This window comes from Rhinatrema bivittatum, chromosome 15 (genome assembly GCF_901001135.1).
Source record: "Rhinatrema bivittatum chromosome 15, aRhiBiv1.1, whole genome shotgun sequence".
NCBI lineage: Eukaryota > Metazoa > Chordata > Amphibia > Gymnophiona > Rhinatrematidae > Rhinatrema > Rhinatrema bivittatum.
The window spans coordinates 30,646,788-30,662,461 of record NC_042629.1 but is presented as its reverse complement, the minus strand read 5'-3'; the positions used below and the strand labels follow the sequence as shown (position 1 = coordinate 30,662,461).

The following is a 15,674-nucleotide window of genomic DNA, read 5'->3' as shown; positions in this document are numbered from 1 at the left end:
GAAAGTTAAGGGATCTAGCTAAACTGTATATTGCTGTATGTGGGTTTATCCATGTATTTACATTTTCTTTATTGTACTTTTTATTTGTGAAAAGATGTCTCTTTAACAGGAGGGTACTGTGTATCTGCGATATGTGGAGTATGTATTCTGTTTGGTTACACTTTGCGGTTCTCTCTTGTCTTGTTCTGCTTATTTTGTAATGGCGTTATCTTTACAATAAATTTTTTTAAAAATGTAAAAAGATATATACAATATAGAAGTGAACAAACATTGCCCAATTCCCCACAATATAAAATACTTATAGTACCTGAATGTAATCTGCTTTGCAGTGTCGAAAAGCAGAATATCAATCAATTAATAACTCAATGAACAAGCCTCAAAAAACAGTCCATCAGTAACCCACACTGCAGCTAAATCATTCATCAAGCTAAGAAGTCAGCATCACACTGGGAAGTCCAATTAACTATCAGCCATACAATAAAACAGTAAAAACAGCCAAGCAGGAGCATTAAAAAATGTATTCATCATCATCACCATTCTCTCAGGAAGGAAATGAAAGTAGGATCTTCATGATTTCTATTCTGCCTGCCACAGAAATGATCCCAAAATCCGGCTGCTTTACAAGCTGCCTCTGATAAGGCTGGGCTGCAAGATAACACTCAGAGACTTGAGCATCAGAAAAAGAAAGCAGGAGATTTAAACTTACTCACTGACCTCCTGCCCTGGCTTTGGCTGGATTTCAAGATTCACATTTGGGAAATTGATAAAGGACCACGTGACCTGGACATCTTCTCCGTCCTCCTTCATGTGAAGCTCCAGCTGGAGAGAGACAACAAAATTTGGCAGGTACAGACCTCGAGAGGAAGGGAACCACCAAGCTAACCCAGCAGCTGCACCTTTTGCTATTCCAGCCTGTGAACCCCCCCCCCAATCCCCAGTGACGCCATATACCAGAGTCCCAAGCGTTGGGCCAAAAGGAGATGCACCACTCATGTACTCCTTACAAATAAATGGACCACAGCAGATTCTGATCAACAGGGACTGCTGGGCTGCTGTCATCCCATGCTGCTAGCTGGGGTTCACAGGCCAACACACGAATATTTATTTATTTAAATCCTTTTCTATACCGTCGTAAAGGTGGGTACCGTCACAACGGTTTACAGTAAGGCACAAAAAGTAATGCTATTAACCTCTATCAGTTTACACAGGTGCCATAATGTTCAGTAACATGGTTTTCATCAATGTTAGTTGTTAAATGAGTGTGAACACTATCACGTCCCGTTCGATTCTATAGCGGTTTTGAGTCTAGGACTCATTCTATAAAGTAACTTATCCTTTACTGATGAATTCTATTAAAACAAAAACATACACCCTTAGTGATTACTGTTTGCGTGGGTGTTTTGTCCCTTGCACTTCCCTGGATTCTATTCTCCTCTCTCTTTTTGAAAGGCTTGTTTGAATAGCCAAGTTTGAAGATTTTTTCTGAAAGTTTTGTTTTCTCTTTGTAGTCTTAATTCCAATGGCATGGAGTTCCATAGTATGGGTCCTGCCAAGGATAACGCCCTTTCTCTTACCTGCGTTAGTCTTGCTGTTTGACTGATGGAATAGTTAGAAGAGCTCATTTTAAAACAAGTGCACCTCTACACACACGTATCGGCGCATGAGCGGATACACACTGGAATTTAAATAATGCGCACACTTTTTAAAATGCACCTACCGCAGGTAAGCACGCTCCAAATTTTAAGAGGTTACTTGAGCAAACCTACTTCACATTATCTTCCATAGCACTTTGCCGGTTTTTACGATCATACGTAAGTGGATTTTTAAAACATGCACGCATGGGGTACATTCCCAATTTTTCCCCAATTACTCCACCAGTTTCCCCAGTCAATCTTGAGGTCATCCAGACCCCTCTGATTCTTCATCCTGCATGACCCCCAGTTGACCCAGATCCCTCACCCTGCCCTATAAATCCTAAAACACGAGATCTCCAGCCTTGCTCCTCATTTATTTGCAAGTTTTTGTATACTGTCATTCGGTGGGTTCCATCATAACGGTTTACACCAATATCATAGATTCTAATACATGGTCAGTTCCTAAAATAAAATATTAATACAACTCAGCAGCAGCAGTAAAATTACGCGGCTAACAAGCCTGCACGTGCTGCGGCCTCCGGTTTTAAATGCGGAGTTCCGTCCTGGAACGTCCATGCCCTGCCCCCTTATTTTTTGGCACACGCACTCCTATAGTTGCACGAAAATCACGCCTTTAAAAATCCCCGATGCTTGCACGCAGCCCACATACGCGTGTATGTGGGCATTTTTGCACAAGCAAAGCTTTTAAAAATCGCCCCCTACTAGTGTTCCCTGCAGAGCAGGAAATCTACTGCTGCGGGAGGGGGGGGCGGGGTGGAGAGGGAAGAGCGATTAGGATTGTGAGCCTCTTGATCTGACCTCTCCGTCTAGAGAGGGATCCTAGAGCAAGGTGGTTGGCTCTTCCAGGCTTAGGCTATCAGACATTGTCCCAGCTGCATAAGATCATCTTCCCTCTGGGACCCGATACACCCGAAGCCTCTAACACAGATTTTTCCATTCCAGTTCTGGAGCCTCACCTACCAGGCTGGATGGCATGATGACTGCAATGAATACACATAAGATAAAGGCCTACAGAGGGTCTCCAATATATGCAATACACTTTATACATATTCATTACAGACAGCCCTCAAAATCATTCCTGTGAACTAAGGCACCAGGACTAGGAAGATTGGGCCTTTGATGCTTGCCTATCCATTCACCAGAACCGGGACAATTACTGCTCAGCCAGCAATTTAGCCGATTCATATCGGCACAGTTTTCTGTAATTCGTACTAGGGAGAGTGGCTCCCTTTTCCACCTGAAAGGTGTAACAATCATGAAAGGAATAACAAAATAAAATACCCTCTCTCACATAAATATATAGAAAAGAGGAGAACCAAAATAGGGGGAATAGAAGGAAATATGTTTGGAAGATAAGGAGAAATAAAGTGTGGAAATATCAGCTTTATATTGGAGAGAGTCCCTGAAAGAGACTGGGAACAGAAGGAATTATAATTTGGAAGCTAAAGAGGAAAAATAAGTATGAGATCATGAGATTTCTGTTGGTGATTAGTTCCTGAAAGAGACTCTGATTACTTACGGGCACATTATGACATTTCGGGAAAATATCATCTCTAAAATTCTCATTAATCCTGCCAGTTATTTTAATAATATTTTGGAGGTAGGTTTTTAGGGATGAAGAAGTGTATGAATGGGTATGAGTGTTGGGCATTTATTGATTTACGGTTCAGCGATAGTAGTAATCGCATGTTACATTATATTGTGCAGATATGTGAATGTATTAGATACGCTGTATAATATTTTTGAAATTTGATCCCTTTTCCACCTCCCATATTTTATTTATGTAAGAGTTTGTATATACCGTCATTCAGTTATTTACCATCATAACTGTTTACATAGTGGGTTCCCCTTCTGCAGAGACCCTCAGGTACCTCAGAAGGATTCTTACAGTCGGGAGGAGCAAATTATTACTTAGGCTAAGGCACCGTCAAGGATTCAGGGAACACCGCTATTGCCCCTGCCTCAGGATTCTCATCTGACTTGGGTGTTTTGTTTTAAATGTATTAAAAGTCATAGAAATGCCCGAGGGCCATCTTTAATCTATCACTCCTGCCTCCTTTGTTTGGGGTGCAATAATGAGTGATGTGCTTCATGCCCACAAACTGAGAAAGGGGCAGAAAGCCCCAAGGGATGCATCTGTTGAGCTGTGCTGATGCAGGTTCTGCACGGCTAAAAGGCGAGAGCAAGGGGTTTTTCTATATTAAAATAGCCTAGAAGGCAACAGATGTGACAGGGGATCCATATCTGGAACAGGGTTTTATGTCTTTATAACTTTAAAGTCAAACCCCACCCTCTGCTGGGAGTAGAAAGGTATCAGTAAATGCACTGTAGCCTCCCCATCACCCTGGGTCACCAAGCAGCTAGTCAGACTACCCCTTCTACTTCTTATCTGTCTGCCAGAAAGGGGTGGACCTTAGAATACGACAGTGCCGATTGAGAAGAGAAACGCTTCCCTCCTTACCTGCAGATGGAGCGGGGAGACGCCCACGCTGTACGCTCGGTGGCTCCCAGCAGCAGGAGCAGTGCCCGCCACGGTGATGGAAAACCACATGGCCTGTCCCACGACATTGCAAGATACAACCTGAGGAGAAAGAGGTGCAGGGACAGGGTGAGAGACACTCCTCGTCACATCTGGGTGCAAGGTTCTGGTCAATTAATTTGTCTGACAGTCGCTCTCTGACTGGCTTCCATGGCACTTGTACTTTTAGCAGATTTTTAAAAAAATCCCAGAGAGGTGCTCCCAGGCATTCATTTAGATCAGGGGAGGCAAAACCGCATTGCATACATTGATTTTCCGATGCAGGGGGCTCATAGTAAATCAAATGTACACATGCATGTTTTGCCCCTACCTGGCTACCTGCACAAACAACAGATACAAAACAGTGTACCTTTTATGTGGATGCAATTTGCATTAAGTAATTTTCACAGGGAAACTACCTGCAATGTATGCACAGACTTTTGCAAATAGGCCGGCTACACAAAACTACTACCCAGATTGACTAGGTACAATAAAGCTGTAAGCACTATCAAAATCCCAGACCTCAGCTTTGTTACATCACAGAATCTGGCCTTCAACAAGAGGCATAGCCTGGTAAGCAAATAGCACAGCTTAGTGGCAGGCAGCCAGGTCAAGAGCCACACAGTCTAAGGAGTCTCTGCAATAAAAAGCTCTGTTTTTTCCTTTGCATGCATGGGGAACTCCAGGCTTCTGTAAGAGTTTGTCTAGCGGCTATTAAGAGATGGGAGTGATGCTGGGAGGCCTAATAACAGCAGCCAGGGATCTGGTAGTAAACAGACATCAGTGCTCTGGAAAATCCAAACAACTATTCCCCGGATGGTTGGCAGCCCCACAGTCTGGAAAAGCGGCATTTTACGTTCCTGGAGCCAGGCCCAGGATGCAGCTACTCCAAGAGTACTTGCAGTTCTTTCCTGCATTTGCAGTTCTCCAAGGGGCATGAACCCACATTTGTGGACACCCTGAATTCTACCTGCAGATGGCACCCACCTAGAATGATAGACCCGGTGCTCCCTGGCGTTGTCCATGGAAAGGAGCCAAAGATGGGAATCGCACCCAGCACTTTACACAAACATCAGGCCAATGGAGCAGTCCAAGTCCCTTAGCATTTACAAAAGGGTTCTCCCCCTAAAGCCTGGAACTGGAAAATAGTAAAGGAGCTCCTAAGCAACCTGCCGGGGTACCAGGAGTCGGGGCTCCTGACAGACCGAGACTTCCGGCAGCTCCCCAACCTATGGATTTATTTCAGAAGAACAGCAAATTAGAAGCAGCGGGGGGCTGTGACTTATACAGAGATTGGAGAAGTGTTTCAATAAGCATTAAGAACTTATAGACCAGGAATCTCACGTTCTTTTAGTGTGGTTATTACTATAGCATTTGAGAGATTGCATTTTCTTCCTTTATTAGTTTGCCTTACACAAGATTGGCTAGAAAAGGGGGTTGGGAGCACTGTGGCATGTTTTCAGGAACATTTTTGCATGTTGTAGCAGCAGACAATGAATATCTTATGACCTTGATGGAGGTATAATAGGGCTCTACAATCGATACTCTTAAGCAGAAAGCATTTCAGCTGTGTCTCAGTCAGGCTCAGAGAGCAGCTCACCCAGCCAAGGCACCTGACAGGACCTCACAGGGGACAAACAGCGGCTCACACAGCACAGGCATCCTTACAGGACCCCACAGGGCTCAGCCAGCATCTCACCCAGCACAGGCACCCTGATAGGGCCCCCTCAGGGAACAAGGAGCAGTTCACACAGCACAGGGCTCCCTCAGGGAATAAAGAGCAGCTCACAGAGCACAGGCATCCTGACGGCACCCCACAGGGTTCAGAAGCAGTTCACACAGCACAGGCATATTGACAGGACCCCACAGGGCTCAGACAGCATCTCACCCAGCACAGGGCCCCCTCAGGGGACAAGGAGCAGCGCACAAAGCACAGGCATACTGACAGACCCCATTGGGCTCAGACAACATCTCACACAGCACAGGGCTCCTCAGGGGATAAAGAGCAGCGCACACAGCACAGGCATCCTGACAGAACCCTGCAGGGCTCATAGAGCTGCTCACAGAGCACAGGCACCCAGATGGAGATTCAGAAGAGCCAGAAGGTCTGTTCTCAGTACATACTAGTCAAGTATGTAGAAAAATAATAAATGAAATCTTTCACCTCCAATACATGCCCAGTACTGTATGTACATCTCATCCCACACTCACGCCCACACTGCTCGGTGCTGCAGTGCACCTTTTCACCCTGCCTCCTAAACAAAGGCCAACTCCCTCTGCACTTACACATCCAGCTCGTGACACATTCTGTGCAAACACAGCAGCCAACCTCGTCGCACACCAGGAGGATCTGTCCACTGGCAGTGCACAGCTCTCCCTCTGACAGGACCAGGAGCTCCTGGCCTCACAATTAGAGCTTTGCTAAACAGAAGAGTGGGGAGGGAGGGATAGAAAGCAAGGGAGGGTGTGTGTGTGTGTGTGGGGGGGGGGGGGTAGGAGTGGACTGAATGACCAAAAGTCGGGGCTCCTGACAGAGCCCACCCCTGCAAATTAAATACTTGCACAAGGGGGCTGAGGGTTAAAGGGGATAGATTCAGGAGTAATCTTAAGAAATATTTCTTTACAGAGAGGGTGGTGGAGGCAAAAAACAGTATCTAAATTCAAGAAAGCATGGGGGTAAATACAGGGGCTTTCCAAGGGTGTGATGGGAATTGAAAGGGCTACAGAAATTGGACGGATGGGCCATATGGTCTTTTACTGCCGTCCTGTTTCCGTGTGAGCAGAATGAGCGCTGATAGAGATTTTCAGCTGAAATGGTCCTAACTTTTGATTTCAGCTGAAAATCTCTTTCAGTGCTCATTCTGCTCACACGGAAACAGGACGGCAGTAAAAGACCATATGGCCCATCCGTCCAATTTCTGTAGCCCTTTCAATTCCCATCACACCCTTGGAAAGCCCCTGTATTTACCCCCATGCTTTCTTGAATTTAGATACTGTTTTTTGCCTCCACCACCCTCTCTGTAAAGAAATATTTCTTAAGATTACTCCTGAATCTATCCCCTTTAACCCTCAGCCCCCTTGTGCAAGTATTTAATTTGCAGAGGTGGGGGAAATACCAAGAAATGTAACTGCAGGTCAAAGGTCAAAATGTAAACCGAATTGATCAATAATTTTGTTATTGGAAAGTCGGTATAGAAAATGCTAAATAAATAAATAAATAAAGGTTACCAAAGAAACAACATCTCCTGTTATCTACGGTGCTATGATTAGAAAGGCCACCAATCGGATTGCTGGCAAGGCCACGGCTGCTCCGCGAATGGTTGCTATTTTATGACATGGCTGCAGCAGCTAATAGCTGTGTCAGTGCTGGAGAAAATGTGATTTTGTGTGGGTCCTGACACTTCTTATTGGTCCAGCACAAGGACTGTATAGGCAGCATGGGATATACAAGATCCCTGACCCGAGGAGCTGCTCAGAAGGCTTCTATTACTGCTGAATCTGCAGCAAGCCCCATCGAACACTGCTGGGGAGGGGCCCAGAGGGACCAAACCTCAGGGGTGCTGGTGAGCACCTGCCACCGGACTTTGTCTGTTCATCTGGCCAGATGTACTCAAGCAGTCTGCCACATTTCTATAAGCAGACACACCCAGGAGAATAAAGCACCATCATTTTCCACATGGGGATTGTGCATCTCTCCAGTTCCATGTGGCTACAGTCCTTCTCATACATATTTTTTTTTGGGTTCAGCATCTCAGTCAGAACCAGAGCTGGGATCCAGTTCCATGAACCTTCATTGGCAACTACCCAATAATTCCCCCCCCCCCCTATTTTAAATCCCCTCCCAGTTCCCTTAGCCTCTCTACTACCACGATGACAGTCAGCTGGAGCCATGCACCAGGGCTGCTTCCGGATCCCTGCAATCATGCGCTCTAAATCTGTCCCCTAGGTGTTAGTGCCGTCTCTGTAGCATCCCTAACACCGGCCTAGCAGAAGTGGAAGACCTGAGCCAGGAATCAAACGTCAGGGCCACCAAACAGATCGCTTACACTTGTTTTTAATGTTGTCATTTTTCCTTCTGATATAGACATGTATGTTGAAACGATCATGTCAGGGTTAGTGTTTCATACTTCTCATTTTTAATTGGTGGAGGGGCTTTAGTCACTTTTTTGATGTGATTTATGTGCCTTCAGATGAATAAAAAAGAAAGAAAAATAATGGGCTGATTTGAATTACTACAGGTTGCTAAGCCTATGCCAGAAGAGGAGGTGTCACCATGGGGAACGTGAATGCACACTTACTGGTGGTAGCATCCGGGCTCCATCCCTTCCACCCACCACTTGGCCAGCTCGAATATTTGGAGTTAACCGTCCTTGTTTGGCCAGCTGGGGTCACCACAGAAGCAAGTGGACATGTTTCCTCCCTGGGAATGCTAGCCTCCTGCACCGCAGTGCTACAGCCCGGACCACAGAGGTTTATTTGCCCAAGACAATGCATCAAACATTGCTCCACCTCACCTTCTCTTCAGCTGATTTGACGACACTCATAACCTGTCTCACAGATAACTCCAGCGGCTGTTTACTTCCATCATCTTCAAATGTAAGTCTTGGTGAATCCTGGAAAGAAAACAATGAAAAAAACAGCTCAATATACAGAAAACAGAGAGCCAGGCACACCTCATAGCCAGAGATTATAGGGGAACATTGCAAAGAGTAGCAGAGATTTATAAATCCTGTACTGATTGAGTATATCAAGTTTACTATGAAACGGTGGTAGACTACACTCCATCAGAATTATAAACATGGACAATAGGTTATTCCTAATATCAAAATCCAGCAAGCAAAATTTCAGAGAGATTCCCTTTCACCATTCTTGTTTTGCCTGGTGCTGAATCTTCTGAATGCTCTTATTAACTCTTTCAAGTTCCAGATATTGCCTTAATTGCAGCTCCACTAATGATCTACAGACATTGCACCTACATGACGCCTGAGATTTACGGAACAACTCAGAAGAGTTTCTCAGGTAGCATCAGCCTGGAGAAATGTGCTAAAGGGGCTTTCCATACAGGAAAAATAAGCAAAACTGAAAGCATCTGTCCAACTGAGAACTTCAGCAGGAAGGCGTTTAGAAATGCCAAAGGGTGACAATTCAATACAAGTTACTGAGAGAAAGGACCAGTAAAGAATATGGCTGGAGTTTGATTCTGAAAAGTGCTTTTAACACAAAATAAAATACAAACTACTAATCAACTTGCAATTCCCACACTCTCCTATAATTTTGGAATAGTAGGCTGGCCCAATAAAGATCCTAAACAACTGGACGGAAGAACAAGGAAACGTCTCTGTGCCCATCAAGTAATCTATAAGAATTGGGTAGGTTAGAAGTACTTTTATTTAATGTATGTTTGATTATATTGTTGTTTACTGCTCTGGGCAGGTCTTGCATCAGGAATCGCAGTCTATAAGTAATAAACGAATAAAGAATCAGCATATGCCGAGATTGTAAATTCCAAGAGCTGAAATTGGTATTGGCCTTATAAAAATAGATTATACTTATAAAACTGCTATTATAGGCCTTCAAGCATACCTAACAGCAGCAACAGATCAAAAAGTGCTGAAGTACCATAGTTAATGGCCAGAATCGGTGAATGGAAGGGACTGAGTGAATTCACCAGCGCATGAGAGGAAAGAAGCTATGGAATTTGAAAAACAAGTGTCTTTAATGAATCCGATCAGCAAACAAAGAAGAGTAATTGGCAAAAGCACAAAACTATAGTGGGACATACAGAACATAAGAAATTGCCATGCTGGGTCAGACCAAGGGTCCATCAAGCCCAGCATCCTGTTTCCAACAGAGGCCAAACCAGGCCACAAGAATCTGGCAAGTACCCAAACACTAAGAAGATCCCATGCTACTGATGCAATTAATAGCAGTGGCTATTCCCTAAGTAAACTTGATTAATAGCAGGTAATGGACTTCTCCTCCAAGAACTTATCCAAACCTTTTTTGAACCCAGCTACACTAACTGCACTAACCACATCCTCTGGCAACAAATTCCAGAGCTTTATTGTGCTGGCTCAGGAATGGCTAAAGTGAGGAGAGTTTAAACCGGAAGATGAGAAACTGACAATTGCAGCACACAATCTTAGATTATGAACAAGCAAATTTACAGCCAACACAAACAAAAAATTGATAAAAACAAATAAATGCAAATTTTGTGAAACAGCACTAGAAACGGTGACACGCTTCATCGCTGGATGTCAAGGATTGTCAGAAGGCCTGTATACAGAAAAGCATAACAAGGTGGCACGGCTCATCCATTGTAAATCGTGTGAACACGAACATCACTGTTGAATGTATAACCATGAAAGTCATCTTGTAAACCATTGTGATCTAAGCATGGAATGTCTAAATGTTGCAATGTAAAGATAATATGACCACCATCACATTATCAAAACAGTTATCTTGTAAACCAACATGATACCCACGGGTGAATATCGGTATATAAAAACAAATAAATAAATCACTGTAACAGAAAAGCACTGGGATCACGGCCCTGATAGAAGTACAGAAAATGAAGAAGTTGTGATCACCTGAGACATTCCTATTCCAACAGGTAAAAAGATCAATGCAAGAAAACTGGAGATTGTGGTAAAGGGAAAAAGCATAAGAACAGCACTACTGTCTGTACCAAGCAACTATTCTGAGGATCATATGGAGAGAGAGAAAATCCTCAAGTACTAAATGGTGCAATCAGAGACTGAGAAAATGTGGCAGAAAGATACAGAAATAGTCCTAATTGCCCTGGGTGCCACTGACCTGATTAAAAAGGACCTCCAGGCGCATCTAGATATGTTGCCTGTGCATCTAACACCTTACGAACTCCAGGAGGAGGCTTTCTTTGGCACAATGCAAGTATTAAGAAGGGCATTAGTGGTAAATGATATTAAGTTATATTAGTTCTGGCACCATCTGTCATAGTTTGACAGACGGTGCCAGAACGTTAAATTAAAATAATTCTGTACTGCTGGTTATGTGTAAGAGATTGCTTCGATATGGACTTGCTAAACTACTCTAATTTATTGTAATCCACTTTGAGTCCAATTCGCATAAAAGCGGGAATATCAAATCTTTGGAAATACATACATGCATTTGAGAGACTGAGATCCTATTCAATGCACCCTGGCTTCCAGTGAGGTTTAGTCCTGTAAGGGCTGCGCAGAATTAACCCATTTGGAGACATTACTCTGGAGATTATACAGAATACTCCAAAGAGTAGTAGAGATTTAGAAGCAGTTAATCAGAATGCACTTCCCCCTGACACTATCAGTACAAGTTCTATATTGTTTAGTATACTGTGATTTAAGAATAATCAATTTAAAAAAAAAATCAATTTGCTGTGGACCTGGGTGTACTTCCCAAGCCCTAGGCAGGCCAGAGCTGGGGATACTGCAGAAGCAGCGTTCACAGACCAAGGAAGAGGAGTCCCAGTCACTGCGTAAGCACACATGGTTTCGGAAGTCACGGTGACTGTGGCTACGGACTTTCACTGCCATAGCCGAGGTAGAAGGTGGGAGGGGAAGGTTAAAAATGAGGCAATCAGCTTAGTTGGGCTCAGGTTGCTGTAGCCCAATGGAGGCCAGTTCTAACTGAACTGGATTCCCAAGGATCATGAGGAAACTGCACCCATACTCAGGAATAGCTAGCCAAAAGACCTCCAAGTTTCAGAAGGATTTTTGCTGCATGAACTGCTTTGTCACACTGTGCATGCAATAAGGCATCGGAGAACCTGTTTGACCATCTGCATGGTAGCCAGAGATGGCAGTGTGCCCGGAGCTGTCTCCACACTCGCCCATTCCCTGACCACACAACTGAGCAGGGGTGTGGCTTCCAGCAACAATGGCCAAGGTCTGTTTGCTCATTGCTGCTGTCCCTGGTCCTCTCCTTTCCCCAACCTCATTCACAAAACAATAGACATGGCTGGTGCATTTGTGCTCTGCAGAAGGCCCTGGAGGAGAGGGATGTCGAGGCCCTTGCTCGATGGTGACACCTACTGGCTGGCTCTAAAGAGCACCCATGGTCCACACCTCTTAGCCAAAGGACTATTACTTAGCCTAAATGATGGGGAAGGGGACGAGGGGAGTAGCACAGGGAACTATAGCATTATTGCAGGTTCTGAATGAACTGGAAGTCAACTGCAGCTGAAAAAAATCATTCTTAGGCTAATTTTAGGCTGCATCTCCTCAGTGCCTGCTGAAGCATATTCTGCCTGGGCCACGCGCACCCGAAGAGGAATCGCATTCATTCCTCGAGGCTGCTGTGAGGACAAGAAGGACAGCAGACTGCACTGCCAGGTTTACAGGTATTTGTTTTATTTATTTATTTTTTTAAAATGATTTATAACCCACCCTTTCCAGTCTTTCAAATTCAACATACATATAAACCATACAAGACCATAAATAAAAAAACAAAACAAAAATCTAAAAAGACTGAGGTGGTGTCCCTTAAGATGGAAATGAATACATTTGATCGATATTCTGCTTTTCAGACATTGCAAAGTGCATTACAGTCAAGTAGTGTAGAGTGATCCTCCAAGCAGGAAGGGCGAGGCCACAGGAGGCCGGACTGCCAGCTGCACTATCCGTTGCCAACCATACCCAGAAGAATGCTGGGCTGCATAGAGAGAGGAATAACCAGTAAGAAAAAGGAGGTGATGATGCCCCTGACCAGGTCCTTGGTGAGGCCTCACCTGGAGCACTGTGTTTAGTTCTGGAGCCCTTGTCTCAAAAGGGATAGAGACAGGATGGAGGCGATCCAGAGAAGGGCGACCAAAATGATGTTGAGTCAGTATCAGAAAACCTATGAGAGGTTAGGATGAAGGATCTAAATATGTATATCCTGGAAGAGAGGAGGTGCAAGGGGGGGGTATGATAGAGACCTTCAGATACGTGAAAGGTTTTAATGTTGTGTAAAGGTCAAACCTTTTCCATTGGAAAGAAATCAGTAGAACTAGGGGTCACGAAATGAAACTCCAGGAAGGACGACTCAGAGCCAGTGTCAGGAAATATTTCTTCATGGAGAGGGTGGTGGATACCTGGAATGTCCTTCTGGAGGAGGAGGAGGAGAAAACCAAAACAGTAAAAGGATTCAAAGGGGCAAGGGATAAACACTGTGAATCCCTAAAGATAAAAGATGGAACTGAAGAAAAGAGTGCATGGGGGTAACTTGCTGGTGTGGCGGTTTCTACCCTTAACCAATAAGCCTTGATACTGTTGGCAGAACTCCATCCTTGCTCTCTGCTTCAATGGCAGGGGGAGAAGGGGAATTGGATTCAGACAGGGCCCCGACTTTTGCGATCTGGGAAACTGATGGGCAGACACACGGGAGCACACACAGGACTCATTCTACAGCCAAGTCCATAAGTAAAGCACGTGAAATAGCACGGTCTGAATTTTCAAAAAGGCTCATTACCCAGTAAAAATGTTGCTAGCAGTACATTTTTATGGATTATCATAAGGCTCAGGGATAATTGCAGCAGTTGCTACCCTTAAGAGAAACGTGGGGTAACCTGCATGTTGTGGAGGATACTACCATGGGAGGCTTGTTGGGCAAACTGGATGAACCATTTTGGTCCTTTTCTGCTGTCATTTCTATGTACCCACAGCAAACATTTGGCACACAGTTTCCTGCTTGCAGACCTATCTTGGTTTCACTAGTTTAAGACAGCACACAGGGGTTATTTTTGTTTCCGGCCATTTTGCAATGCACATCATCTGGGACGGAAAGCCTGCCAAAGTTGTTCTTCTACTGTCACGGTCTTATTTTTCATCTTGTACTGTTTTTGGCCTCTTTGCTGCCTGACTCGTATTTCTTCTCCTAAATTCTGGATCACCATTTAATGTTACACTTTCTTCTCAGTTTTGGTCTTTGCCAATGGTGCGCACCTCCTGTAGTGGGGGCTTGTCCGATTCTGTCTTTCCCTGTGTCTATTCCCCTTCTGAGCAGGAGATCTGCAGCCCCAGCAGAGAAGCGACTCTGGCTCACCAGGACTGACCTTAGATGGCTGTGGGGCCCAGGGCAAATCCCCAGAGCAGAGCCCTTGATCCCTTTCCCAAAGATTAAGACTGAAGAGTGAGCAGGTATTTAGGATCCCCACACATTCACACACACACACCTTGCCTACTGCTACGGCTCTGGCACAGCACTTTTTCCTTCACTGTCAGCAGCTCCAGCACAACATCCCTTGCTTGCTCACCCCACCCACTGCCGAGCAGTGCTCACCCCCTCTCTGACCACATCCCCCTAATTTTCTCTCCCCCTCACTCTGCTCAGCAGCTCTCTTTCTCCCCCCTTACTCTTCAAAACCAAGCCAAGAAATTCAGCACCCAATCCCTCCTCATCCCACCTGCCTCCTCCTGCCACTGGTCCATGCTCCAGGGTTGTCGTAGACTGAATTGGGGCCTGGTGTAGTACCGAAATGTGCAGCTAGTCATGGGCTCCACATTTCATTGGCATCCTGCTGGCACTGTGCTCTCCTGGTAGCCAGGCCCATGAATGGTCCCAGCAGCTTCCCTGCTTTGGGAGAGTGCTGGTGTGGGCAGGAGGTGGGTACCTGCCCCAGCGCCACTATCCCACACTACAGGGCCGTCTTTAGGCCTGGGTGGTGCAATTACTGTAGATCCCCTCCAGCAGTGGGATCTGGTGCCATTCACCTTTCACCCCTGCCCCTAGTGGCCTTGAAATGCAGGATATAACTTTCCAGCACAGAGAACAGATGCCCCTACAGCAGAAGATTTTCAACTTTTAAACAGGCAACAGACCTAGGAATGACCATCTCAAGGCACTGGAGCCAGCTGTGTTGGTGCAGTGAGCGTTTGAGCAGCCCCAGTTTTGAACAAACTCCTTCATTGTGTCCACGGAGGGATAATGTGTGTTGAACTTAGCATCCCGGATTGGTTTGTAAAGTTGGCTCCTATGATCTCAGGAAACTTGAAGGTAGTCAGACATTGTAATAATGGGATAAGGAAAGCTGACAGTATGCTCGGGTGTCACAGGCAGGAAAGAGCATGTAATGTGCTCTTATATAGGGCACTGGTGATGTTCAGCCAGGGGCGTTGCTAGGTACTTAAAGATATAGGGCACAGACCCATAAGCTTTTCCCTTTCCTCTCCCCAAGATTTTGGTAATTAACTCATCACGATAAACTGCTTCCTCCCTTCCCTAGAACAAGCCTGTAAAAACACACAATTGGACATCACACTTTCAAATATTCAGTTTTAAATGATTTCTATTCTACACTCCCATGCAGCAGTCATCAGGGAATCATCATGAGACCCGTGTCAGGGAAATCACCCAGTCAGCTCGATTCCACACCCACCTCACATCCCTGCTCATAAAGCAGGAAGCACTGCTATAAACATTTTGCATCATTGTCACAAAGTGCCAGGCATGTATTTCAGTGGCATCTTCTAAGTAACAAAGAAATGCCTGGCCAGTTTCATCCA

General features: G+C 45.0%; 1 protein-coding gene across 1 annotated transcript in view; it reads right to left on the bottom strand.

Moving 5' to 3' along the window:
* LOC115076485 (C2 domain-containing protein 2-like) overlaps positions 1 to 15,674 on the bottom strand; it is a 72,204-nt gene that overhangs the window by 45,644 nt on the left and 10,886 nt on the right. The window contains exons 2-4 of the mRNA XM_029578029.1: positions 8,688 to 8,786; positions 4,117 to 4,236; positions 707 to 819 (exon numbers count right to left, since the gene is read on the bottom strand). Of these exons, the coding sequence (XP_029433889.1) occupies positions 707 to 819; positions 4,117 to 4,236; positions 8,688 to 8,786 (332 nt within the window). The remainder of the gene's footprint in view (positions 1 to 706; positions 820 to 4,116; positions 4,237 to 8,687; positions 8,787 to 15,674) is intronic.